Source organism: Vicugna pacos, chromosome 34 (assembly GCF_048564905.1).
Source record: "Vicugna pacos chromosome 34, VicPac4, whole genome shotgun sequence".
NCBI lineage: Eukaryota > Metazoa > Chordata > Mammalia > Artiodactyla > Camelidae > Vicugna > Vicugna pacos.
The window spans coordinates 4,763,863-4,791,115 of record NC_133020.1 but is presented as its reverse complement, the minus strand read 5'-3'; the positions used below and the strand labels follow the sequence as shown (position 1 = coordinate 4,791,115).

The 27,253-nt window shown below is 39.7% G+C and overlaps 1 protein-coding gene across 9 annotated transcripts in view; it reads left to right on the top strand.

Annotated features, from left to right (window-relative positions):
* Nucleotides 1–27,253, top strand: part of PPFIBP1 (PPFIA binding protein 1) — a 152,864-nt gene that overhangs the window by 115,902 nt on the left and 9,709 nt on the right. For 4 of the 9 annotated variants that reach the window (XM_072954726.1, XM_072954729.1, XM_072954730.1 and 1 more), the window contains 15 exons: nt 2,291–2,383; nt 4,200–4,314; nt 6,030–6,062; nt 7,679–7,740; nt 10,773–10,848; nt 13,414–13,568; nt 16,806–16,921; nt 17,502–17,558; nt 19,071–19,131; nt 19,485–19,514; nt 22,029–22,212; nt 22,691–22,723; nt 24,801–24,951; nt 25,250–25,378; nt 27,006–27,156. In XM_072954726.1, coding sequence (XP_072810827.1) covers nt 2,291–2,383; nt 4,200–4,314; nt 6,030–6,062; nt 7,679–7,740; nt 10,773–10,848; nt 13,414–13,568; nt 16,806–16,921; nt 17,502–17,558; nt 19,071–19,131; nt 19,485–19,514; nt 22,029–22,212; nt 22,691–22,723; nt 24,801–24,951; nt 25,250–25,378; nt 27,006–27,156 — 1,446 coding nt within the window. The remainder of the gene's footprint in view (nt 1–2,290; nt 2,384–4,199; nt 4,315–6,029; nt 6,063–7,678; nt 7,741–10,772; nt 10,849–13,413; nt 13,569–16,805; nt 16,922–17,501; nt 17,559–19,070; nt 19,132–19,484; nt 19,515–22,028; nt 22,213–22,690; nt 22,724–24,800; nt 24,952–25,249; nt 25,379–27,005; nt 27,157–27,253) is intronic. The other 5 variants (XM_072954731.1, XM_072954732.1, XM_072954734.1 and 2 more) reach the window with 5 other exon arrangements.

Here is a 27,253-nt window from a genome sequence, read left to right as displayed (position 1 = left end):
CCTATTTTTCCCCCTTAATTGAAATGTTTCTCTGACTGTTTCGTAAAGCCAGAATTCTTTTAACTTTGTCTCAGAACTGTAGATTATTTGGAGATTAATTTCTAAGAAAACATTGGATTGGGGAAGAAGTAAAGGCACTTCTAAAAGATGGGGGTAGAAGTCTTAAAACCTTGGAAGACTGAGGGCTTGCCTGTCCCAGGAGTTGCTGGTGGGTGGTTAGCATCGATCAACAGTGCCCCCTTCTGGTGAGAGCACAGGTATCAGAAACTGAGTTCTGTTGAGCCCTGAAGCATTCTCTGAAAGGGAATAGGGAAAGGTAACGGGGATTTTCTTTTTAAAAAGTACTGAACTTCAGATGAGAAAGTAGTTGGAAATAATTTGTATTCCATTTTTAGAAGTTTCATACTAAGGAGCTACTTCTAGACTTTCCAACTTGAGTTATCATAAGAAGATAGGACTTCTTTCAGATTATAAATTTACGTTCGTATTTATAGTGTTGCCACAAAGAATAACTGGATAGTTTTTTTTTAATAGGAAAATGACACCAATTTATAATTCTGTTTTCTTCAATTGTTTCTTCTTTGCAAATTGCCACTATTTCTAAAGAAAGTGGTAAAATAGAGTAATCCAAATAGGAATTCAAAGCTGTTTCTTAACAAGAAAGTGGAAATATATATAAGAAAGACCAAATTGATGAAGAAAGATTACTAAGAACACACACAAGGATGGATAATAAATGGGAGCTAAATAAATGGGAGAAACTTTTCCCTCGAACTTGAATTTTGAACTTTTTTTTCAACTTTTTATTGAGTAATAGTCATTTTACAATGTTGTGTCAAATTTCAGTGGAGAGCACAATTTTTCAGTTATACATGAACATACATATATTCATTGTCACATTTTTTTTTTCGCTGTGAGCTAGCACAAGATCTTGTATATATTTCCCTGTGCTATGCAGTATAATCTTATCTATTCTACATTTTGAAATCCCAGTCTGTCCCTTCCCACCCCCCCCCCCCCGCCCTCTTGGCAACCTTGAACTTGTTGATAAGGAATCACAACCAAAGTTATTAAATGATGTCAAACAGTTACTTACCTCATTCATAAAAGGAGAAAATAGACATCTTATTGAAACATTGTATTAATAATAGTTATTATAGTTAATATTTATAAGTAATTATTATATAATAATGCTAGGTAGCACTCTTCCTTGTTTTACAAGAAACCACAATTTAAAAGCCTGTGGGTTTTCTGGGAAGTGTGTTTCACTACAGCATCCCTTTCTCCTGGCCTTTGTGAGGTTGAATCCTGACACTTAGGAGTTTAAAATAAAACCTCATTAGCAAAGTTTTATTTCTGATAGCATTAATCCATTTGTTTTTAATGGGTTTTTTGTATAATTCTGTTCTTTTGTCTAAGAATTTGTGACTCAGGAATAGATGTCTTGAAAAGAGAGAAATAAAAACACATTAACCATTACTGGGACCTTCAGGGCTTGTCGGGGAAAAGGTTTCACAGAGTACTTGAGCCCTTCTTTTGGAAGAGTTGATACTGTTGAGCATTCTGATTACTTTTTCCTACTCTCTGGACGCTGGACAAAAATAGGTCACTATTGCGCAGAACAGACAAATTTTACAAAATATTAGTTTTTTTTAAAAGTGGGAAGTAGTAAGCATTATGTATTACGAAAACATTAGGGTTGCTTTCTTTTTTATTTTCCAAATAGAAAATTGTTTTATGATACTGAATATATTTGCAAATAGCAGGGCCTTCATCCACACTCCAGTTGAGAACCCTTGGCTTAAAGCATTTAAATTTCATTCCATGCTCCCAGATTGGGGTGATGAACAATCTATATTTTTATAGACAAATGAGATTACGAAAATATTTTTGTAATTATCCATATATCACTAAAAAGTCTCTAAAAATAAATGGATTTACTAAAGAAAATTTCCCCGGTTTGTTTATATAGTGATTTTGTTTAGTCTAAAAATATTTGATCAATATTTGATCAATAGTAGGTGATTATCTACCTTTCTTAATTAAAACGACAGTGACCTTTCATTTTTATAATCCCATCACTTTAGGGCAGGGGCATCGGGAATTTAAAGCAGTGTTTTAAATGGAAAGAAGCTTTGGTTTCCAAGGAGACACATGCATTTCCATTTGTCTGATCTAATTTGTGCAACTTTAATCCAGGAACTATTGACTCAAGATTTCCAAGCTGCTGTTTTGGTGTACATCAGTGTGTTCAGCTCTCCCAATGTATCTCCTTGTTTCTTCTGGACAGGGCCTAATGCAGGAAATCAATGATCTGAGGTTAAGAGTCAGTGAAATGGACAGTGAAAGACTGCAGTATGAAAAAAAGCTGAAATCTACCAAAGTAAGTTTTCTCAATGGCAGAAATTTTCGAACAAATGGCTCCACTGCTTCTCTATGATCGATAATATAAATAAAATACGTTTTCTGCTTAGTACATGGTACAGAAGAATATATTTTACAAGCGAATGAAGTTTTTCCCCAAGTTGGAGACCGTCTTGAATTTAAACACTGCTATTCTGAATAAAAATCAGGGTGTCACTAATCTGATAGAATGTAACCTATGTCATTTCTCTTGATTGTCTAACCTCCTTTACAAACTGATAACTGTTTTCTTGGTTACTTAGCTTGTCTTTTTCTATCTGTAGTTTTCTTTCACTCCTCTGTCTCTCTGCCAGTCTTTAATGGCCAAACTTTCTAGCATGAAAATCAAGGTGGGTCAGATGCAGTATGAAAAGCAGCGGATGGAACAAAAGTGGGAGTCCCTGAAGGTGTAGTAGACCTTGGGTAATGGGGTCCATGACCTGTGGCTTTCTGGCTTGTGTCGTTTTGCTGTGATGGTGTTTTCAGTGGCGTGTGCATTCATTTTGTGTGTGTGTGTGTGTGTGTCACCTGTTTTTTGAAAGTACGTTCAAAGCTGATTAAAGGGACCATGTGACCCCTAATAGTGTTTTCAGAAACATGTGAAAGGGTGAAAAACAACAAACAGGTAACATAAAAGTGTTAGTTTATCGTTTAAATCTCACTCTCTTAGACTGAGGTCCAAGCATGATGAAATAACTGAAGTTCATCTGTGCAGGAACTCTGTTTGGTATCAGTAAGAGACACTGTTTTCTTCCTTCGGGACGTTCTTGAAGGTAAATGTGTAGAGCAGTTAACGGTCGTGGCAGTGACTAGGAATCACTGCTTAGGAGAAGCACAGCGAGAACAGGGCAGCATTTCTTCCAGAGCTACTGAAAATCTCTCATATGTGCTACCCATTCCTAGTATGGGTAAAAGCTGTTCAGCTAACGTCTTAGCTCCGTTGGAGAGCTACGTTTTCTCGTAATACTAAGCATAATACATATCTGTAGAGACTGAACGTAAAATGTGTTAGTGAAAATAAAAGTGCACTGAATTAGCACTGGACAGCTTTCTTTTCTGTGTTAAATACTGCCAGCAAAACTGAAATTTGCCAAAGCTAGTTCTTTACCAAGATGAAACTGAAAGAGACATTAGTAAATAGAATGTTGGACGTGGGGTCTTAAATAGCTGTGTAGTTAAAAAAAAAAAAAGACCTTAAATCTGTCTTCTAAATTTTTTTTCCCATTGTTGTAGGAGACTCTGTTCTTTTACCTTAGTGATGAGGATGAATTATTTAGTCCCATGATTTGGCAAAAGTTGTTCACCACCTGCTGTCTTCCCCACTAATTAAGCTCCGTCCTGTCCAGGGAACCTGAGTGCCACCTTGAAATGCTGAATAAATACCAAGCAAGTCTTAAAATATAGTTTCCAATCTGCATTTTGTTTTGCTTTTATGACACTAAGCTTCTAAGTGGATTATCTTCCTTGATTAACTTGGTCACATTTTTTATTTAACGTAAGATTTAAACCTTAGGGCTCCCCTAGTCCTAATTACACTTTCAAAGATTTATTTTTAACTTGGTCACGAAGGAACATGAAATAATTATACCTCAGTTATTGTAACGTGGACTTTCATTAGTCGTCTCGCTTCCTGCTTGTCAATCGCCACCGTCTGATTTCTGACATTTGCGTCTCAGTTCTTGTAGCTTTTTGTTTCATTCACAAAAACTAATTATTGACTGAAGAGTTAACAGACTCTTTGAGTATTCTCTTTTAGTCCCTAATCTACTCCTTTTAAATGAATTTATCATCTATAGGAGGAACTGGCATTGCTGAAAGAACAGCTGGAAGAGAAGGAATCTGAAGTAAAAAGGCTACAAGAAAAACTGGTTTGCAAGATGAAAGGGGAAGGGATTGAAATTCTTGATCGAGGTAAGACTATAGATTTGACGTTTGCTATTTTATTAAAATTGTCCAAGGTCTATAAAAGAAACTGACGTTGGATAATATGTAATATTAGCATCAAAGAGAGAGAAGAGGAGCAGAAGCCACTGGGCCCAGGGCCCCAGGAACTCCTCCGAGGCTCTGTGCTGTCCCTGGGCGTCCGTGAGACCCCTCTTCAGCAGCTGGAGAAGGGCACCTCTGTGCCTCCTGGGTGTTTATTTTAGGTTACTGTATGGTAAAGTCCCATCAGGAGAGAGTTCCTGTCCAAACTGCAACCCAAGAAAGTGTCAAAAAGAATTAAAAGGAACCAGAACTATGTCCCAAGATTATTTCCCTCTGAACTGAACCTGAGACAACATAAAGTAAGACATGTCAGAACCCTTGCCTGCCTTTTTGAGGAGAGAGGGAAGGCTCTGTATCCCTGGAGAATTAATGAACGTGTCTTACCACGCAGTGAGCCCTCAACCTTCTAAGAAGCAAAAATAAGTTAATTCTGGTTTGGGGAAAAGTGTATGATTTTATTTTTAAAAAATCATAAATGGAGGTTTATCCTGGATATTATATGGGCAATAATTTCTAATAGTGTTGGTTATACCTGATAGAAAATAACTTGAATGTAATGTGTTTTTTGAATTAGATTTGGAAGTATAAATGCCAGGAACATCTGACAACACTAAGTCAGATTTAACCTTTCTTTGTTATTACAAGTGATGTGGCAGAAGCAACTTCTGACTCATGCAAAACAGAGCAAGTTCCAGTTGGTATAGCTTTGGTACATTTTTTATCTATTAGGTGAACACTGGTAACATTATTGTCTGTACAGTGAGGGACTTGGGTTGGGTTACTTCTGAAGTCTTCTTGGCCGTAGAATACCCTGGCTGCAGGGTCACAATTGCCTCTCTGTCCGAAAACTCAGTTCATCAAACATTGAGGGAAGGGGCTTTTATCCCCTTCTGTTCTGGCATATGTGGAATGCTTGTTCTTAAAGGACATTCACAAGCAGCTCATGCTTTCAGGATTTTTAAGGGAAAAAAAATGGAATTTTAGGACTTGTAGGCTAAAGGACGTGTTCGTGTAATGCCACCCAGAGTCAGATCTGAGGACTAGCTCTGGTCTGTGAAGTGCTTGTTAGCAGGACACAGCCAGATGAATACAGGTACTGAGGGCAAGTGTTTAAAAACTTCATGGAATCTGATGTTGACATAACATCTAACTGTGTGATCAGCAGACTCACCTCATTGAACAGGAGATAGAGCATTTCAGTGTTGTTGCACTTGAGTGGTGAGATAAATGTGACCTAAACAGTGTCATCATCCCGTTCATGCGGCCATATGTTGGCCTGTAATGGAAATGTAAAAAAAAAAAAAAACAACCAGTGCATCACCAGCTGGTTTTTCATCACTGTTAGTGTAAGAAGCACTTGTGCTCCAAAAGCCCAGTGTGAATACAAGAAAATCAAGGTTCAGAAAAATGAAATCACAGAGACGGTAACTTCAATTTAGGTCTTCTGATTAATTGTTGCATCTCTTTCTAACCTCACAGAGAGCATATTGTATTGTAGAACCAGTCCCAAAGTCATAAAACAGCACTTAATATTCAGTCGGTACGAGGTTTAGGTAAAAAGAGACTAAACAGTAGCGCTTATATATTACTTATTGTTGTAATGTGTGCTAACTTCCAATCTGATGGGTTTTCCTGCACAGATGAAAATTTTAAAAAGAAGCTCAAAGACAAAAGTAAGGTTTCTGGTGTATTTCCATCAGCCTCTACATTCACCAAAAGTACTACTTGGGCTGTTCTTTGCATGTGTTTTTAAAACATCCCTCTCACCAAAGATGGAAAGTTGCTTCATCAATAAGCTGCCCATTTCTTCTCAGAGGACAAAACTAGACGGTAAACAAACAGTAGAAACAAGGAGTAAAAGGCTGTTTTGCAGGTTGTTATCTGATTCAGCCCTTTTGCTCCATAGGATCCAGCAGGGGCACCCAGAGCGATGGAGGCGAGGAAGCTTTCTCCGGGAGATACGGGGGGTCAGAGGAGAAAATAACGTTTATACGCCTATGGAAACCTGCTGTGTTTGAGGTTTACCACAGCTGGAGACCGTTTTGAGCTTCCTTTGGCTTTCCAATGTTTTGTAACCCACTTTTTCACTGACATCTATATGAGGGGCTTCTGCAAACATGCCCTCTGTGCTAACAAAAGAAGTCGTGCCCAGGCCGACTGACAGAGCCTGGATTGTTTAGTGCAGTGTGAAAATAAAGCCTTAGCGGGCTCTTTCCTCCAGACCGTTGAGTTCTTAAGGGAATTTGTCTTAAAAAGAAAAAAAAAAAAAAGCAGTTCCTGTAGAGTATACCTTAATTGAAAGTGTTACATCACTTCTGAATGATGTACCGTTTTGTTTTATTTTTTTACTTTTAACATTGTATTTTTTGTATTTTTAAAATTTATTGTTGTATTATTTATTTTATTTTGGCAGGGGCGGGGAAGTAATTAGGTTGACTTATTTTTAGAGGAGGCACTGGAAATTGAACCCAGGACCTCATGCATACCAAGCATGCGCTCTGCTGCTTGAGCTACACCCTCCTCCTGATGTACCATTTTAAAGTTTACCTGCAGTAGTTTTTTTTTTCTTCTTAAAAGCAGACAACTTGAGCTGAATTTTTTTCTCTCTTTCAATTTTTCAAATTTGTGATTTCATTTTAGATTCACTTTCCATGTTTAAAATATTTGGTTTATTATTATTATTATTCAAGTAACATGCTTTTGTATTTAAATGATCAAATTTTAAGGAGAATCCCAGTCAGCTTGCTTGGGCCTTTATGTTGTACAGTAGTCCTGGAAATGAAGTTTATAGATGAAGCAAAGTGTTACTCATTCTCCCTCCGTATGGAGCCGACAGCCAGCAGCTTAGCATGACACTCACGTAAACCTCACGTTCCATCAGGCTCTGACCATCCGTGTCTCCATCTTGGTTATAACTGAACATCATTTCCTCTGCTTTTGTTAGAGATAAACCGTTCACTGCTTTCACCTGCTTCATGGGTTTCTTTTTTGAAAACGCCGTGCTTTTACTGTTGTGGTGCTGAAATTTCACGTGCGGTGGTCTCATGGGGGTTTTGTTCCTCCTCTGAGGGAGGGTAGTTGTTCTCTTTCTGGAATGATGACTGTTGAGGTGAGAGAGGAGGTGTTCATTCCTCAGGTATCCCCTAAATGAGAAAAATGAATGGTACATGTGCCTTGAGAAACAAACAGAATAAATGATGAACATCTTTCCCTTCAAACGTTTCCATTCTTGTCCTTGTCATGTGTGTGAACTAAACTGACTTCTGATTTGATGTTGTAATGTTTTCAGATATTGAAGTACAAAAACTGAAAAAGGCTGTGGAATCTTTGATGGCAGCAAATGAAGAAAAGGTATCTAGATGAAATTTAAGCATTGATGTGGATGTGTCATAACATCATTTGGGTCATTTCATGCATTTTCTCTGGATAATCCCTGTTTGAAAGAACCCCTAAACACTTCTGATATTAAGGGGCAAGCATTCTCCCTTCCTGCCCAAGAGCGCCTGCTCCCGGGGGTCGCGGACGTATTCCTGTCGTGCACAAGGATGGAGACCAGTGGCACTGACTCCCCTGAGAATCCCACCCCCCACCACCTTGAATTTAGAAAATGTTCAGGCTGTCAGATCAGCTCTCTATATTCAACTGACAAATGAGAGAAAGAATACAGTCCATGCATGATACATCCTTCCTGTGGTCCCTGGAAATTCTGGGCTACTGCAGGAATGCTGGAGGAGGGAGCCGTGGCAACTTTAGCTTGATGATCATGTTGATTTTCTTCTCTGTAAGCATGTTATTTCCTTCACGCTCCTCGCCTCTTTTGCATGTGGGGCTGACTCTGCTCTCCTGAGTGGTGAGATAGCAGGATCCAGGCACAGGCATCGTGAAATCAAAGATGGCGCTGGGTTTTGTTTTCGCTACACTGGTCCAATGCCTAGTTCTCCAGGAGTGCTTTTCCTCCAGCTGTTGCTTCTCCTTAGTTCAACCTGCTCAGAGCAGGGATGCAGTGACCTGACTAAGGAAATGCATTTCTTCATGGCTTCCCTGACCAGCCACATATCCAGCAGGCAACAACGGTCAGGTTCAACTCCGATCATCAGAACCACTCTCCTCTTGTGTCTCTGAGTAACTAGAACAAGGAGACGCTTTCCCGAGGAAAGAGTAACTTCAAGGAAGTAAAACCCAAGAAAATGCCCAAGATCTCTGTCTTGATCTTTTCCCCTGATGAGGAAGTTTCTTTCTATTAATTCTTGCCTACTCTGTTTCACTCTGTTCATTTATCTATTTACTTATGTTTGCCTTTCATTCTCTTTGTTCTTTATTCCATAGAAATACATTCTCCTACCCACCCACCCATATATATGTTTCTTTTTGCTAGCCTTTCCTATGTCAAATAAAAAGGAAAGTCATTACCAAGCTGCCCATACACATTTAATTTGGAAAAAAAATCACTGAAATTCAATTTGTTTCCATTTCTCTCCCTCAATAAGGAAAAATAAAAGCAAAACTCCCAATGTTGAGTGAGGGCTTACTAGGTGCTCAGACTTTTCTGTAGGAGCACCAAGAGTGGCGTGACTTCTTGGTGGTTCCAAGAAGCCTTCAAAGAGGATGTATTTGGGCAAATTCCAAGGGAGAGCAAGAGTCATTCATTAGGAAAATGAAGGAATCTGGGCAAAGGATCCCTGAGCAAAAACATGTCTCAAAACCAACGCTTGAAACAGCCAGTGCCTGCTGGGAAAGTTCTGGAGCATGAGATGCAGGTGGAGGGCATGGGTGTGTGAGGTGAGGCTAATGGTTTAATGACTTGGGGTCTCAGCTCAGAGACCTTGGACGGTGACATAATTAAGTTGCCAATTTAGAACGCTAGCTCTGGTGGCAGAATGGAAGCAAGAACAGGTAAGAGAGAATGAAGACAGAACAGTTAAGAGGCTGTTAAAATAGTCCAGGTGAGAAATGAGGGGTTGAAATAAGGCGATGGCAGTGAAGTGGTAAGAAGGGAAGGGAATACAGAACAATTCATAGATTGACAAGGTTTTAGAATCTTTGGGATTTGGGAGAATCTTTGCCAGTTTGGGCAGCATGGTGAATGATGGCACCTATAAAAGAGTTAAGGGAATCCAAACAGAGGCTCACGTCCTGGGAGCTTCATTTTAGATACTGAATTTGGTGTGTTCACAGGACATAAAAAGGAGATTTCTCATGAAAGTTGGATTCTTATAGAAATGAATCTAAATTTTAGGAATAACGTAGAATTATAGATCTGGAGACAAAACTGTAGTTGACATATTGGTTAGCTTTTGCTCCATGATAATCACATTTATTATTTTTCATACTTCTGTAGGTTGGCTCAACTGTTCTAGTCTGGGCTGGCTTTGCTGATCTCTGCTGTTAGCCAGTGGCTGGGATGGGGTTGGATGGTTTAGCGTGGTGTAACTCACATGTCAGGTGGTTGACAGACTGGTCTAGGTTGGCCCCAGGTGGGGTGTCTCTCCTCTAAATGGTCTCCCCTCCTCTGGCAGACTAGCCTGTGCCTCTTCACGTAGTGGCCCCAGGGTTCCCGAGAGCAGTGAGAGAGGGCAAGTCCCAATGTGCAAATACTTTTCAAGCCTTTGCTGTGAACCACATTGGTTGATGTATCAATGGCCAAAGCCAGTCACACGGCCAAGCCCAAAATCCATGTTGGGGGAGCTAGGGAGCTAATCTGCCACACTGAGGGCATGGGAAAACAGAAGAAGGTAAAGGACAAAACCTTGAATTTTCTAACATTTTATATTCTGGGTTGGGAAGGTGGTAGGGGTTATGTAAATAGAATATTTATCTGGTCAAGGGATTAAAAAAATCAAAACAGAGAAAAGAGAGAGAAGAAAAGAATGGAGTCAGTGAAATGCCACCTGGAGGTCAAATTGGAAAAAAAGAAGATGAAAAGTGTCTTTTGTTTTTAGTAAAGAGAAGGTCATTGATGATTCATTGAAGCAACTTTGGTGGAGCGTTTTGAGAAGGAAAAAGCCAGGTGATGATTATTGCCAGCCGATAAAGATAACAAGTGTAGATCTTTCTTTCAAGCTCTGATTTATATTAGGGAGGAGAGTAATTAATGTTGAATTATTTCTTGGGTTGTTTTTCTTTGTTTTGTATCTTATTACCTTGTTTTGTTTTTGTTTTTTAAAGATGGCAGCTGAAGGATAGAATCTCTAAATTTAGAGGTACTTTTTCTATCTCTCTGATGTATGTAGGAAAAATACTCTAGACATTACCAATTTTACTAAAGTTTAGAAATATTCCTTGAATAATGTAGATAATTCACGTCTGCTTATTCTTTGTGTCACAGTTACTTTTATTGTTTTAAAATCATAATATTAAAGATGATCATTTTATTTCATTAATAGGATCGGAAAATAGAAGACCTTCGACAGTGCCTGAACAGGTACAAGAAACTGCAAGATACAGCAGCACTGGCCCAAGGTAAAAAAGGTGGCATGGTCCTAAATGCTTTCCTGCTTTCCTGGATTTTAAGTGGCCTAAGAACCTTTATATTTGGCTTCAATTTCTTCCATGAAGTATATCCATTACTTCAAATTCAGATAACCTATTCATTTGTTCAGCCATATTAGTAGGCATCTATTCTCTGCCAGGAAGTGTGTAGGCTGATGAGTATACTGTTGGTTGGTTGCTCAGGGAGAAGGCTCTCCAAGGAGTTGATTGGATGGCATTCTAGAGAGAGGGACCAACCGCACGTGCAAGAGCCTCGGGAGGAAAAAGACTTTGGTGTGTTTAAGACTCAAAAGGAGATGAGGGTGACTGGAAGGTAGTGAGCAGAGGGTGCATGAGATGAGATGAGTTAATGGAGGTGAGCAGCGACCTGGTCACACAAGGTGAAGAGTTTGAGGCTTAACAAGTGAGCGACATGGTCTTTGTGACCAATGGACCCCAGCGGGGCTATGAACTGCTGGGCCTGTCGCAGCAGTGTTGGGAGGAGGGGAAGCCAGTCAAGAGACTCTTGCAGTGTTCCAAGTGGGAAGATCTGATGGTACTGATTGGAAATATATTTTGCTGTTAGAATCAACCTAATAGTCTGATGAATTAGGAGAGTGAAGAATAGGAAAGAATCAAGAAAGGTCAACGTTTCTGACTAAAGCAACTAGCAGATGATGGTTCCATTTACCAACGGGGAGAAGCCCAGAGAAGGAACATTGGAATAGTTGAGGGGGATTGTTTCTAGCTTTGAAAGTGTTTAAAAAAAAAAAACACCTGTAAAACATCTAAGTAAAGATAGTACACATTTTGTTGTATTTGTTGGTGTTCTATCTGCCAGTGGGCCAGTTGGCCATTCTCAAGTGTGGCAAAGCTTTGGGGGTCATTCAGAACAAACAGAAATGTTAAGAACTTTGAAAGCCCTCTTGTTCATTAGCGCTGCATAGGTCATGTGCTCTGAAAGTAAGCACTGGAAATAAGTCTTTTGGAAGGTCCTTGTGGGACACTCAGATTTTGATCGGTTTACAGAGAAAGAAAATCTTACTTTGGGCTAGGATCTTTGAGGAATTTTGAAATTTTAATCTTGATGGGTTTACGGAGAAAGAAAATCTTACTTTGGGCTGGGATCTTTGGGGAAAAAAACAACTCATCTTCATCTTTTTGTCCATAGGGCCTGGCATATAGTAAGACTTTATAAATATCCAAATGAGCAAACAAACCTCTGATTCTCAGTGTTGACTTCTGCAATTCCTATCACTCAGCATTTTCTATGCCTTCAAAAGAGCCTCTCTTTGTAAACAGTATTATAAATTCTCAAGTAATTGATTTTTTCATAGTTACAGCATCTAAAATATTGTTTGATTTTATGGAATCTCAACCCAGTAAATCTTATGTTTAAAAATCAAAAAAGAGCAGATTAATTGCTGTCATGAGACTACAATGTAAAACATTTAAAAAATAGAGAAAGGGGTAAAAATAACACATAATTGTACTGACATGATCATTACCAGTACTTTCATGTAATTCTAGCCTTTTTTTCTATACATACAAACGTGTAGTTAAAAGAGAGAGTTTTAAACTATGTACATCAGATATTTTCATAAACCATTGAAAATTATATCCTGTTCTAATGAAGAGTTATATAAATAGTGACTACTCACCAGGGGTTTGTATGTATTCAGATAATCCTTGGGCAATTCTAAGAATACCTGAATTCTAATAAAATTAAAGTAAAAATCTAATAAAACTTAAGAAGCTGTGTCTGGTTCATATCTTTAAACAAGTATCTGACATTTTGTATTATTCAGAAAATAGTTGGAAGGACTATTCTTTCTGTTTTTAAAAAAGAGTATCTGGTACCTAATCCTTAATTCCAAAAGCACTTGATCCTTTTCATTTCTTGAGATGTAAAAAATTCTCCAAGTTGCTGCTTTGCTGGTTCTGTTGTCGCTTTTCTCCATCAGGCCATTCTTTATGCTTTAAAATGAAATGAATGGCGTAAAAAGATCCTCTTAAGGGATCAAAAGTTCATCTATTTTTTTTTCTTTTCCTTTTCTCCTTTCTGTGTTTTCTCTCAAGAGCTCAGTAGTGATGGAAATGAAGTTGTTTAAACAGTGACTACAAAGTCATTTCTGTTTTTCTGATTTCTGTTCAGAATCCCTTTTGTTGTACCACTGGTATTTCTCAGCTGGGTTATTTCTGAACTGAAATTTGTAAAGCCCCGAATGTGGACACAAAATTACAGGAGGGTTGTTGAACTAAATTAACTTTTAATGTCAGTGCTGTGAGTCTGTGACTGCGTCTGTTAAACCATTATCAATACCTCTGTTAATACCACCGCTGGATACCCACATGGCCCAAGAGCCCCTGGGCCTGAGGCGCTCACAGTTTAAGATGTTGCGTCCTAGGTCCCATGTTGTTGTTCTTCAAGTGATGCCAGTAATTGACTCTTTGATTTTTGAGGATCAGAAAAATTTTTTATGTTCAATCTAATTGGGAGTCAAAGAAAAAAATGAAAAGCTGCCGTTGTCCACTTTCTGCTTTGTCGCTCCCTAGGCCAAGACGGCGACTTTGAAGATCTGCTCCCTTCCGGTTCCATCTCCACTTTGCTGGACGCGCAGAGTTTTAGTGATCTGGAGAAAAGTCTGTCGCCTACGCCAGGAACGGGATCTCCCAGCCATGACCCGCTTAACACAAGTGTTACAGAAGAGGTATTTAACAGTTTTTTCATGTTAGACCGTCATTGAAAGTTAACAGGCTATTGATAACATCCAAGACATGGGTTCTCTTCTCAGTTGGATTACTGACCTGCTTTGCCCTGGCAGTTTTTGTGATCTCCAGGTCTTTATTTGAAATGTGTGATTTTCGCCTCCTCTCTTTAATAAATAAACTTAGGTAATGTCACCTGCTTATATAATTCAGGAAAAACATATGAAAACATCCATCTCCCTTTTAAGATGGATGTCATCTTCAATATGAGATTATAATCTCCTTATTAAAGAGTATGTAGGGAATATGTAAAGTGAGGGTACAGTGAGGATAAATTGATTTTAGTCACTTGTGATGGTAACTCTGAACGGTGATGGACTTCAGTTAACATGCTGGGGATTGTAGAGCCATTTGTTACATGGGGGTACCCAAACGTGAGGTCAGCAAAGGAACTGATCTACAAGTGTAGTTATGGTAAAACAACACGAAGCAAATTGCCCTGACAGCTAACACACTGACGCTTGGTCTCCTGGTGAAGATGGTGTCATCTTCATGGAGAATCTGATTCACGAGATCTGTAGTGTTGGGAAATGCTTCAAAGAGGCAAACACCTGCCTGTGCCCCTTCAGATTATCTTCACCAGGTGGGATGAAGAAAAGACCACTGATTTTGTAGAAGATGGAGGTGCTGGCAACAGGGTAGACCAGATCAACAGGTCTATTAGAAGGATGAACTAAGATGTCTACCATGATTATTTTTGTAATCTGGTTGGTTAATAAACAATGACTGCTTTCAAATTCTTTTTAAAAAGATGAGGGAAGAAAATTTCCCCCTGATTTTGCTTAACTTGTAAAAAGGAACTGGAGGGGAATGAACAGTCTTAAACTCGTAAGATTTGAGGCTTTCACTTCAAACTGGCACTAAAATCTGTTTTTGTTACCTGTTGCACACCACCCCCAAACTCTGTGGCTTGAATGACAACATTCATTTTGCTTGATGAGTCTGCACTTTGATCAAGGCTGTGCAGGGACGTCTCATCTCTCCTCCACTCAGCTTCAGCTGGGATGGCGGGAAGGCTGGGGTCTTAAGTCATCTGAAGGCTACTCATTCATGCGTCTGGTGGTAGAGGCTGTCTGTCGGCTGGGACCTCAGCTGAGGCTCTGGCCAGAGCAACTACATGTCCCTGCTTGGCTTCCTCACAGTATGGTGGCTGGCTCTTAAGGACAAGCGTCCTGAGAAGGGGACCAGACAGACGGGATCACCTTTGAGACATATCCCAGAGGTCATATAGAATCTCTTCTGTAGTCACAGGCCCACCCAGATTCAAGGAGAGGGAATGTAGACCCTACTTCTTGATGGACAAGTGACAGAATCACATTATAAGAAGAACACGTGGGACGGGATATATTGGTGCAAACCATATTTGAAAAATGCAGTCTGCTCCTCCCCTCCTTGGTTACAACAATATACGTTCCTCCCCTGTGGAAAATACATTCATCCCCTCTGCAAGGACCCCTTCTTGAACAGAACAATGTTGGCTCCCTTATATTTATCAATTCCTTCTCTGGTCATCTGTCTTCTAACATTTTATTATAAGAAGTGAGAAGAAATCAAATGACATCTTTCCTTTTTATCTCTGTTGCTCATAATGACATAATGAGAATATGAAATTTGAATTGAATGAAAATGAACTCAAGGAGAAAACAACGTTTCTCTTTTAAACGTAAGAGAGGGCTAACGTGTGTCATTAACAAGCAGTGAGTGGGAGGGGCAATTAGATGAAGGCAGTTAGTCTAAAGGTCCAGACTTCCAGCTGTAAGTACTGGGGGTATAATGCCCAGTGTGATGACTGTAGCTAGCACTGCTGTGTTGTGTATTTGAAAGTTCCTGAGAGAGTAGATCCTAAAAGTTCTTATTACAAGGAAAAAAATATTTCCTTTTTTTTTTTGGTATCTGCATGAGGTGATAGATGTTGACTAAACTTAACTACGGTAATCATATCACAATGTATGTAAGTCAAGTCATGAGGCTGTACGCCTAAAACTTACACAGTAGCTCTATGTCAATTTTATCTCAGTGAAGCTGAAAGAAAAAAACCAAGGAGTTAGTTAAGGAATAAGAACTATTTTAGAGGGAAAAATCCCCGAATTATTGAATATTTATACCGAAGGCGAAAAGTAACATCTGACAGCCAGGTGCACGTGCTGCATTTATAGAGGGAGACCGTTGTGCCATATAGGATACAGCCAGATAATCTCACATCGTTACCGAAAAAAAGTCTTTGCTCTGTGAATTGTAGTTTAATGACATATTTTTAGTTTGGAACAAGATTGATTTGAGGAGGATGCAGAGTGTTCACCCACGTTTGGAAAGAAAAGCCAGGAGGGCAATTTGAGGTTGGAGTTAAAGCCCTAGAGTGTGAAAGGAAATCAGGAGGGTGGGCCAGCCTGCTGGTGTTGCAACTTCTCCCAGTGGTGGGGAACCCATGGAGATGCATGAGCCGCAGGAAACGGGGATGGTGGCTCCGTAAACTGCCCAGGATGGATCATAAAGACGCAGACTGGAAAAAATGATAGTGAAATAATCTCCTATTTTAGAATAATGTGACTTATCGTTTAATTTCACTTTGCATCAATTCTGTAAATGAAGTTGGTCAACTTGTTCATAAATAGAATAACAGTTAACTGGCCTGACCGATGTTCTGTGTCAGACTAGGGGCAGAAGTTAAAGTGAAAACGGTGCCGGGTTTGGTAACTAGTGCTTAGCAGAAAGTGCCGATTGGTCTTAACCAAAATCTCATCTAAAACCATTGCAGTCCTATAAGGTAGGCATTGTCGTTGTTAATTGACGGGGGAGAAAACTGATGCCCAGTTAAGTGACTTGCCTAAGGTCAAGAGGGTCACTTAGGCAAGTGCATCAGAGCCAAGATTTCAACCAAGGCTTAAGGTTGGTAGGTTCTACTATTAACTTAATTTATTATGTCTTATTTTCAACATGTGATGTTATCTTCAGAACCAAGTTCAGGAATTGCCTTCTGCCAGAATATTTTCTCTGTGTAACACTTCTAGATGTTTGTATCCTGAAAGCATTTTATAAATATAAGAACAGAATTCTAAGCACAGGTATATGAAATTTTATCAATAGGCCATTTAATTGTCTTATTTATTTTGTGTTACTCTGTGGCGTGTGTTTTGTTTGTTTGATGGATTGATTTTTGGCTCTCTATCATTATATTCCAGTTTCACACCAGCATCTTGCAAGTTTCAATCCCTTCATCATTGCCAGCATCTAAAGGCTTGGAAACTTCGGAAAAAGCGAAATTGCCTCCTAAGCCCGAGACTTCATTGGAGGAGAAGTATGTCATTTATGGCCTAACACTGCAGTATAAATGCTCCAAAAAATAAATCCACCAAAAGCAAGAGTTCACTGCGTTTATTTACAGACAGAATGTTTTACCCAGAGAAGCAAGAAACAGTGAGACGCGTGCCAGGGAACCGGCTAGTGGTTCTGTAGTATTAAAATAAAAGGTGTGAAGCAGGGAGTACCTGGAGATGAGGCTGGGGAAGTGCGCTGGTCAGCTTAGGCAGGGGTTGGGGAACTTGGATTTTATGTCCTAGGTCATGGGTGGCCATCAAAGTGTTGCAGGCAAGATAGTGACAGTCACATGTCCAGGCTGTTTGGAAGATGACTGTGAAGGAGACAGGACAGAGATACGGTAGTTTTTCTGTAAGCAACATATTCTCAAATTAATGGCCTTGTCTTATAATTAGATCACATAAAATTAAGTACAATGGAATATTGAAAGAAAGAAAAATAGCTTTCTTCGCACAGTTTTTTAGTTTTGGCAGTTCTGTTCGCTTGGAATATATATGGCCTTTTTTCTTTTTTAAAATAAAGCTCATAAATACCTTTTTTTTTTTTTTTTTGTATTTTAGTGATGGAAAAATAATCCTTGGTTCTGCTGCTGAGACCCAATCATGTGATGGTCTTTTGTAAGTTATATTTGAAATGTGAATGTGAAAAATGTGATTGACACTTGGGGAGAGGAAGCTTCTGGTACACTAACAATAACCAGTGTTACAAGCAAATGGCCTGAATGAATTGATGCAGCTAAAATGACTGGGTGGGGGTGGGGTAGGGGTTGAAAATTAACAAATAAATACTTGCTCTTTTACCATTATCTCATGCCAACTTTCTGCCAGTCTTTGGCCTTCCTTTGTCAGTTTTTATTTGAAGTTCAGTGCCTTTATTTTTTTTTAACATTTTTTATTGATTATAATCATTTTACAATGTTATGTCAAATTCCAGCGTAGAGCACAATTTTTCAATTTTACATGAACATATATATATATATATATATATATATATATTCATTGTCACATTCCTTTCTCTGTGACCTACCATAAGATCTTGTATATATTTCCCTGTGCTATACAGTATAATCTTGTTTATCTATTCTACAATTTTGAAATCCCAGTCTATCTCAGTGCCTTTAATTTCATTTTTGAACTTACGTTTTGAATATAAGTCTAACAGAAAAGCATCACAGAGAATGATGTGATGGCTGGTAAGCCTGCCAGCAGTGTTTTCCATTTTCAGTTTAATAAGCTGACCTAATATCTAAGTTTATCCAAGTTAAAGTCTGTATTAAATTAGGAAAATCTATTTTCAGAGCAGTACTCAAAGATGAGATCTTCTCTCTTCTCTTCGTTATCTTTGACTTTATTTGGTAATGGACCTTTCGAGCAGCTTATTTACAGACAAATAGATGAGAAATACCTTTTAAACGTTTGTTAACGTATTATGTTATTCTGTTTCTTAGAGCAAAGATGTTACTTTTTTTTTTTCTCATTTTCAAACTGGTCACTTTCCGTGTTTGAGTAACACCAGCTCTATGTAATTGAATGCTACTTACGTGAAAGAGAAATGCTTTCCAGATGTTTATTTACATTGTCATTGTACCTTCAGCAGGACAGCAAAGGAATTATTCTAGGCAGCAGTAGGGGTTCCTCTGTTTTCCTTGATTAGAAATACAAAGTGAAGTGCTTTGCCAGACTCAGAAGATTGATTCCTTTGTGAATTGGAAAGCAAAACTCTTATCCTTCACTTTAATTAGGAGAATTATATATAAATAGTACCTGAGTATTTTTTAAGTTCCTGGTGTAAATGTATATATGCAAAGGGTGCACCACTAGTCCGTGGAAAACACTGTTTTATTTTCAAATATCGACATCACAGGGTAGTCCTAAGTGTGTTTCCAGCTATTCTAACGTGTGCGAGGCATTCAGAGTTATTGGCAGAACAGTTAACCAGCCCTGCTTTTAAAAGAACTAAACGTTATAATTTAGTTAAGCACATAAGTGACTGTCTGAATCCAGATTTTCTTTAATTACCAGGATTCCACTCACATACAATTTTCATTTCTTTCCAAGGTATTCTACTTAGAACCAGTGGCACCAGGGCCACTTATTATTAATCGTAATTCTTCTTCTTCTTATTTTTAGAACTTCAAGTCTGCAAAAGTCTAGCAGCCTGGGCAATCTGAAGAAAGAGTCATCAGATGGGGTTGGTTCTGTGTTTTTTTCCGTCTGTTACCCTGAGAAGAAAATATTTAGGGATCTTCATCTTTTCCCATTTTGCAAATAAAACTCTTAAGAGCTTGTGGTTTTGATAACGGAAAATGACGAATAGCACGGTTAATGATAAACAGTAAGATATAAATATAAAGGATTGAAATTAGTATGTAGAACTGGAAATGGAGACTTTAATAAAATGTTATAGGAAATAAATGAAATTGAGATTTTTGTAGCTTAGAAATAGATGTAAATTTATTTTAATTTGTTGAATTATATGTGACAAATTCTGAATAGATAAAGGATTCCTATAACAATCTTAAATATTGTTGTTGTTTTGAACAGGAAAAGGAGTCTATTCCGAGGCCTTCAGAGGTAATTTTTATGTCTAGATTATAATATAAAAATGTTTGAGACTTCTAATACATGTAGTAGACGTCTAATACTTAAGACTGCTTAAATGTCTCCAGTAAACCGAAAGTCTCAGAACCTACAAAATATGCCAAAGGAACGAAGCCAAACACCAAAGATCCCATATGGTTTTATTTATGTGAAATACCCAGAACAGATAAATCCACAGGGACAGAGCACAGATTGGATGGTGGCCAGGGGTGGAGGAGAGAGGGATGGGGAGAAACTGCTCAATGAAGGAGGTTTACTGTAGAATGATGGAAATGTTTTAGAACTAGATAGAGGCCTTAGTTACACAACAGGGTGAATGTACTAAATGCTACCGAGTCGCTCACTTTAAAGTAGTTACTTTTATGTTATACGACTTTCCCCTCAGTAAGTAATTGAAAAAACAAAAACAAAACCCCAAACTCTCAGTCGTGCAATTTGATGACCATGATGACCATAACTGGGCTTCCTTAGGCTTCACAGAAAACCCTTCTTAGATGGGGTACCAGCAGTTTATTTTCTATAACCACTGTCCAACTATAGCAGACATTTTGGTATTTTTAAAGGCATTACCAACATGGGCTCTGGTCCTTTTTTTTTTTTCTTTTAAAAAAAAATTCTTTTTTATTCTTGGCAGAGGTAGGTAATTAGGTTTATTTACTTATTTATTTTTAGAGGAGGTGCTGGGGATTGAACCCAGGACCTTATGCATGCTAAGCATGCACTCTTACTGCCTGAGCTATAACCTCCCTCCTTGGTTCTTCTTTCTTCTGATTTTCGATCATTAAAGCGTTGTCTGTTCTTTTGGTCTTGCTAATTCAATAAATGGTGAAATGAGTTTGACATCAGCATTGAGACATAGACAATAGTACCACTAAATTGTGGCATCTGTAAATTTTTGATTACTATGAATGGTAGATATGTAAAGTAAAATAACCACCTTCAAAGTCTGTTTCCTCTTCCTTCTCTCCACTTCTGCAAAAAAGAAAGAAAGGGCAAGAGATGTCCGAGAAACAAGAACGTGCAAACTAAAGAATCCGTGGGTGATACTAAAACTGTACGAGAGACCATGTTACTGTAATTGCCCATTCAGATAACCAGAAAGCTCAAAAATCAGCTACAGGCATACCTGTATTACAGGTTCGATCCAGGCCACCACAATAAAGCAAATATTACAATAAAGTAAATATTGCAATGAAATGAGTCACACAAACTTTTTGGTTTCCCAGTGCATATAAAACTATGTTTGCACTATGCTGTAGCCTATTACACATGCAAGAGCATTATGTCTAAAAAAAAAAGTACATACCTTCATTACAGAGTTCTTTATTGCTGAGAAATGCTAAGCATCATCTGAGCCTTCAGCAATCTGTAATCTTTTTGCAAGAGTAACATCTAAGATCATTGGTCACAGGTCACCATAATGAATAGAATAATAATGGAAACGTTTGAAATATGGTGAGAATACCAAAATGTGACACAGAGACACAAAGTGAGCAAATGATGTTGGAAAACCGGTGCCAGTGGAGGGTTGCCACAGACTTTCAATTTGTGAAAAAAAACACAGTATCTATGTGGCATAATAAAGCAGAGCCCAATAAAATGAAGTATGCCTATATTTTAAAATCACAATTGAAGTTCTTGATACAGATTCTGAAATATTGTCAAGATCTAAAGTGGCTTCTAATAAGTCAACTAAGAAAATTTTAATTTTGGAGCATTTAGTCTTAATAAGAGTATCTGAACGTATCACAGTCTTTGAAAATTGGTGAGTCCATGTTTCATAACTCTTGGGCAAGAGTGAGTTTAACCCAGAATCCCATTTTTAAAAAAAAAAAGTTTTTAAGTTACTGATTGGGCCTTCATTTTATTGCTGATTCTTTAAGGAAGAATATTTGATTAATTTATTTAATGGTGGTACTGGGGACTGAACCCAGGACCTCTGTATGCTAGGCACATGCTCAACCACTGAGCTACACCCTCCCCTGCAAGGAATATTTAAAATGACTGGAGTAGAAACTCATACTGCTGGTATAGAAGCTTGGGACTAACGCCTACTTTGTAGAATAATTACATTAAATTGGGCTACTACCGATGTAGTTATAAAGACCGTGAACTATATCATAGCCAAATCTGTGTCATAATTGTTAGAAAAGTAAGAAATCTACTGCTTATCTAGTTATGTAATATTTAATCTCCATGTCTTGGTGGGAATGAGGCAAATAAAATTAAGATAACACTTGAGAATTTCTATATCTATCCTAAATATTTGAAGTCCCAAATACATGGGTTAAGATTAGTGATGAACATGTTTCGTTGTTCCTTCAGTAGTTTTCAGAATTGACTTTCTTAACTTCTGATGTGGCATTTGACATTCATAATCAGTTTGTTCAGTTATTTTCAATAAAATCACGCGTGTAGCATATTTAGTACTGCGTCAGTCATGTACTAATAATTATGCACATTTGTGCTGTGTTGCATGTATTGTAGCTTCTCTCTCAGGATAAAGCCCCGGTAGAAAGCAGTCCGTTTGGGAGCCTCCCTCCCAAAGCCCCAGGACACGACGCCTTGGTGGATGACAATCCCTTCGGCACTCGAAAAGCCAGGTCTTCCTTTGGTCGTGGCTTTTTTAAAATTAAAAGTAACAAGAGGACAGCAAGCGCACCGAACTTGGGTACGTGGGGCCAAAGTGCCTTTGCCTTAATTTTTTGTGAATGAGGAAAAGAGCAATCTCTTCCCTTCCCTTATTCATCTTGTTTGTACATTTCTCTTTCTCAGAAATGAAGGTGAATGACTTGGGGGGGGGAAGGTCAGCCAAAAAAAAAAAAATTCTGTGGGCTTAATTCAGAGGTAGAGTTAGCTCGATGCGGCCGCTCATCCTGCCCTGTTCCGGGGTGTAACCGTGGAGGCAAGCCCAAACACCGTGATCCTCTCTGACTTCATCATCAACAACTTCCCATCCGTCTTGAAAGCGGGTAGATTAACCCACACTGACGCTGCTGGTGGAGTCTGTGTGCGGCGTGGGAGGCTGCCTTCCCTCGCACCGTGTGTACTTTGTGAGCAGGCGTTTGATCCGTGTTTCATTTTGTCATTCCCCTATGTTCTCTCCACTGGGCTGCGTGTGATTGTGTGCGTTGGTGGGATATCTGAAGATCGTAAACGAAGTGCCAGTGCACCCACCCTAGGTACCGTACCCTGCATGCCCGCCTTCGCCAGCGCTGCGCTCCCAACCGAGCTAATCCCCGCTCTCGGCGTCTCTGATCTCTACAAAGCGAGCTGCCAAGCCTCTGAAAGAAAGCGGAGTTCTTGACTCCAGGCTGTTCCTCCCACCCTCTCTGTAGAGCCTTTGCTTCCAAGCCTAAACACTGTTGTAACCAATGCTAATGACACGTCGCGAGTAGCTCTGCGGGCAGGGCGGGACCGTCCTGGCGTCACAAGTCCTGCTCCATCACCCCGAAGCGCAGAGCATCTCACACTAACTCCCAGGTTCCTTCTCCATGGTTACATTTCCCCCAGCCTCCAGAAAGAAATGGTTAGTTTAGCCAAATAGAGAAGAGAGGTCTGTGGAAGACATTGGAAATGATCGTTTTAGACTTACTTCCCTTAGAGGAACATTCTTCTGACACACTCTTGCCTTTTGAAGATGGAGGTAGCGTTTAATGTCGACAGAGGTAACTTTATGCGGCACCTGAGGAGTCACCCTGAAAGCAATTTTAGGATGGGGGAAAGCTCAGTTTTCCTCTTGAAAGGGCAGAGTACAGTAGGTGAAAAAAATCCTCGAAACAAAAAATAAAAACAGGATGCTTTTTAAATGAGGGTGGGCTGGGCAGCGTTTTCAGGGACACCTGTACCCATCGTGGCTGTAGGTTTCGAATGGAAAGGTCCCCGTGGGTCTTCCCAGTAGGTTCTGTTACCTCGCGTAGGTATTCACGTATCTGTTCACATGCATCTGCAAAGGTGACTTTCTCTGTAGCCTTGAATGTCCAGAATGAACACAGGGTGGATAAAAATGATAATTCAGATAACTGTTTTCGAATGTTTTTGCATCTTTCTTAGAAGAAACATATTGTCAATATAATTGACAATCTTAGGCAAATGCTGCTTACTATAACCCATAATCACAGCTCTGCTTCATAGAAAAGTCAGCCTCTGCAGCTTTCAGATCTTGCTGAAACACTGCCCCTGTGATTACTGTACAGCTGTTACTTTGCTCTGAAAGCGCACAGTCTCACATTGAGGAAGCAGCATCCCGTGTGTTTGCTAGCGTGGGGTCACCCGTGAAGGGACAGCTGAGAGAACTAGGATATTTGATGCTGGGAGGTCTGGGAGTAGCAGATGTGGCTGTTACTCTTTTAAGGCAAGGCAAAAATCGACAGGCACTAATTTTATATCAAAAGAAAAATGTGTGCATATCCAGTTCATTCTTCTCTTGGTGCCTAGAACATCGCAGGTCATAAACAGGAATAAATTTCTTAAGGAATTGCCAGAACTTGGTAACCAATTTGATGTAAATGCCAAAGAAGAGGAAGGAATGCAAAGAAAATGAGAGTCCAGACTGGAGTAACAGGGAGACTGTTAACTAGTTGTGATGAGCTGTGAAATAAGAAAATGTAAGAAGACTCTCAGGGAAGTTGGGTGGGTTTGTTAGGTTCCATTCCCTGGCACGTCGAATTGGGGATATCCACAGACATTCAGATACTGAGGCTGGGGAGAGAGACCAGGCTATGAATGAGTGAAGCCATCACCAGTGCTGAGCACAGAGTGGGTGAGCTGGTCAAAAGATCCTGCAGAGGAAGCCCAGGACGGAATCTTGGAGTGGGCGAGGAAGCGAAAATGGGTGCCACAGCCAAGGAACTAGCAGATGACAGGTGCAGGAGCGTGTGTGACAAGAAGCTAAGGGAGATGGTGGTTTTGCAGAAGGTAGTCTACCATACCATGTGCTGCAGCAAGACTGAGAATCAGTTCGTTATGAATTCAGACCCAGTCAAGGAGAGAATATGGTAACCCTGTCACACCTTTGCATCTCCAAGAGGTGGTAATTTGTGAGTTAATGAACTTGATGCACCATAGAATAGACGGTAGAGTAGAACACAGATTCGTGTTCCATTTTTAACATTTGTAGGATGCTTTTTGTAAGTCACTGATTGATAGGCCAACAGAAGAGGAATTCTTGACAGTTGCTTAAACCAAGGAGGTTAACATCTAGTCATGTTCATTCCATATTTTAAACTTCATCAAGTTTGTCTTCTGTTCTTGGAACAGCTGAAACAGAAAAGGAGACACCTGAGCACTTAGATCTGGCTGGTGTGTCTTCTCGGCCAAAAGATTCACAGGCGAGCAGTCCCTTCCAGGTGTCTCCACCCTCGCCGGATTCCAAAAAGAAATCCAGGGGGATCATGAAGCTCTTTGGCAAGTAAGTAGCAGGGCAGACAAATGGAGTGGCCTTTGTCTTATATGTTGCTCAAATGGAGAAATAAATGGAAAACTGGCTGAAAATGGTTATGAAATTGTAAGGCTTTTGTGTTCCTTTTATGGAAGGAAGATTATGACTTGAGATTCATTCATTCATTGAGTCTCAGTTAAAGCTTGAATCCAAATGTCTCTTCTTACCATATATAACATGCATCAGTTCAAAATGTTCTGATTAACCTTAAAGTCGAAGGCTTCCTCGGGTCTCACGCAAGGCGACGTGTGTTGTGTCTTCTCTTCAGACTGAGGAGAAGTCAATCAACTACATTCAACCCAGATGACATGTCTGAGCCTGAATTCAAAAGAGGAGGGACAAGGGCGACTGCAGGGCCCCGACTGGGTTGGTCTCGAGACTTGGGACAATCTAACAGGTGAGAACAGCCCAAACGGGTGGACTTTTGCATCTCTGTCCAGGCACCAGGATCTCGTGAGCACCTGCAGGGTTAGGATGGACCCTGGGTTGACCAATCAAATCCATTGCTTACTTCTGTGCCTAGTGGGAGGGACAGGCCGTCATCTTTAGAGCAGTGCAATTTGGCAGTGGTTGGTGAGAAACTATACAGAAGATGAGGACTGTGTGAGCTCAGCAAGGAACCAGAGCCAAAGTGTCAGCAACATCTGTACTAGAAGCTCTTGGACTTGATTTTACATAGAAAATAATTGTAAATACTCTAAAGCATAGCTCTGGGAAGACGAGACAGCAAAGTGGTTAAGAAGGGGTTCTGGTGGGGGAAGGGTACAGCTCAGTGGTGGAGCACGTGCCTAGTGTGCACGAGGTCCTGGGTTCCATCCCCAGCACCTCCATTAAAAATGAATAAACGAACCTAATTACCCTTCCTCCACCCCTCCAAAAAAGAAAGATTCTGGAGGCAGACTGCTTGGATCTTACTGCTTCCTACAAGCCAAGTAACCTTGAGCAACCACTTTCGTGCTCTGTGCCTCCGTTTCCCATAGTGTTAACGAGTACTTACCCAGAAGGAGATTGTAATAACTAAATGAGTTAATGTGTATTAAGTATCTGGCAAATAATATCTGTTCAGTGAGCATTAGCAATTGATGGAGTCTGTGAAAGCGCTTAAAGACATACAGTCTATCAGAATTGTTAAATTTATCAGAACTGTGGAATGTTTTCTCTATTAAGAACTTTTCCGACACCCTTATCACAGTTTAGGGCCAGTTGGGCACTGCTGCACTGACTGGTAAACACGAACAGATGGAGTTGGCAAACACAGCACAAATCATGGATACTGCACCTTTTAAAATGACCTGGGCTAGACACCTTTCACACATGGTCCCTCCCAGCCAGGTGGAAGGCTGGGCACAAGTTTTGCCAAGGAGGAAACTCTCCTCTCCTCGGCCTTCTTCAATTACCCCGCAGTCTCGTTTGCCGTATGTTCTCTTTGTCCACAGTAGAAGACCTTCTTGTGCTGTTTAAAAAAAAAAAGTTTTGTTCATCTCCATGTTTTTTCCCCCAAACGTGGACACTATTTGTGCGCCCAAATAAAAGAAAACAGAAATTTGCTTTGATTGCACTGTCTCATACTCAGTGATGGCATATGGCCCTCTTACTGAATACCATCTGGACGGAAACAATAATTCTACTAAAGTTAATTCAAGTTTGACTCGAGTTTCTTTGACTCTGACCTAGTATTTTCGGTTTGGAAATTCAACCTTCAACATTCAACATTGGTTGAAACTAGTGTAGTAACTTGACTTGTTGGTTTAACTCAGTCTCCTTCTATAGAACGTGTTCTTGTTAAATCATATTAAATCTTTAGTGGTTTTGTTTGAAATGAAGACTGTGGCCTTACAAGGTAGCTTTCATCTCCAGTACCACTTCCTCCCCCAAATACGTACTAAAAATTAGGCTTTTCATTGTCAAATATGTATCACCAGGGAATTTGCATTATCTGTTGAATATGCAGTTGTTCAACCCTGGTGATAAGTTGCAGGACTGGCTTTGAATTGTGTTTCATGCAGTCGTTCATTTTCCTGCAGTGACCTGGATATGCCATTTGCCAAGTGGACCAAGGAGCAGGTTTGCAGTTGGCTTGTGGAACAGGGCTTGGGGTCCTACCTGAATTCTGGCAAGCACTGGATTTCATCTGGCCAAACACTTCTGCAGGCTTCTCAGCAAGATCTAGAGAAGGTGACTACTTCTCTATTTTGTTTACACAGTGGAGACAGAGAGAGAGAGAGAGAGGACATGAACGTAGAGCTTTTTTTTCCTCCAGAAACGGGGGTGG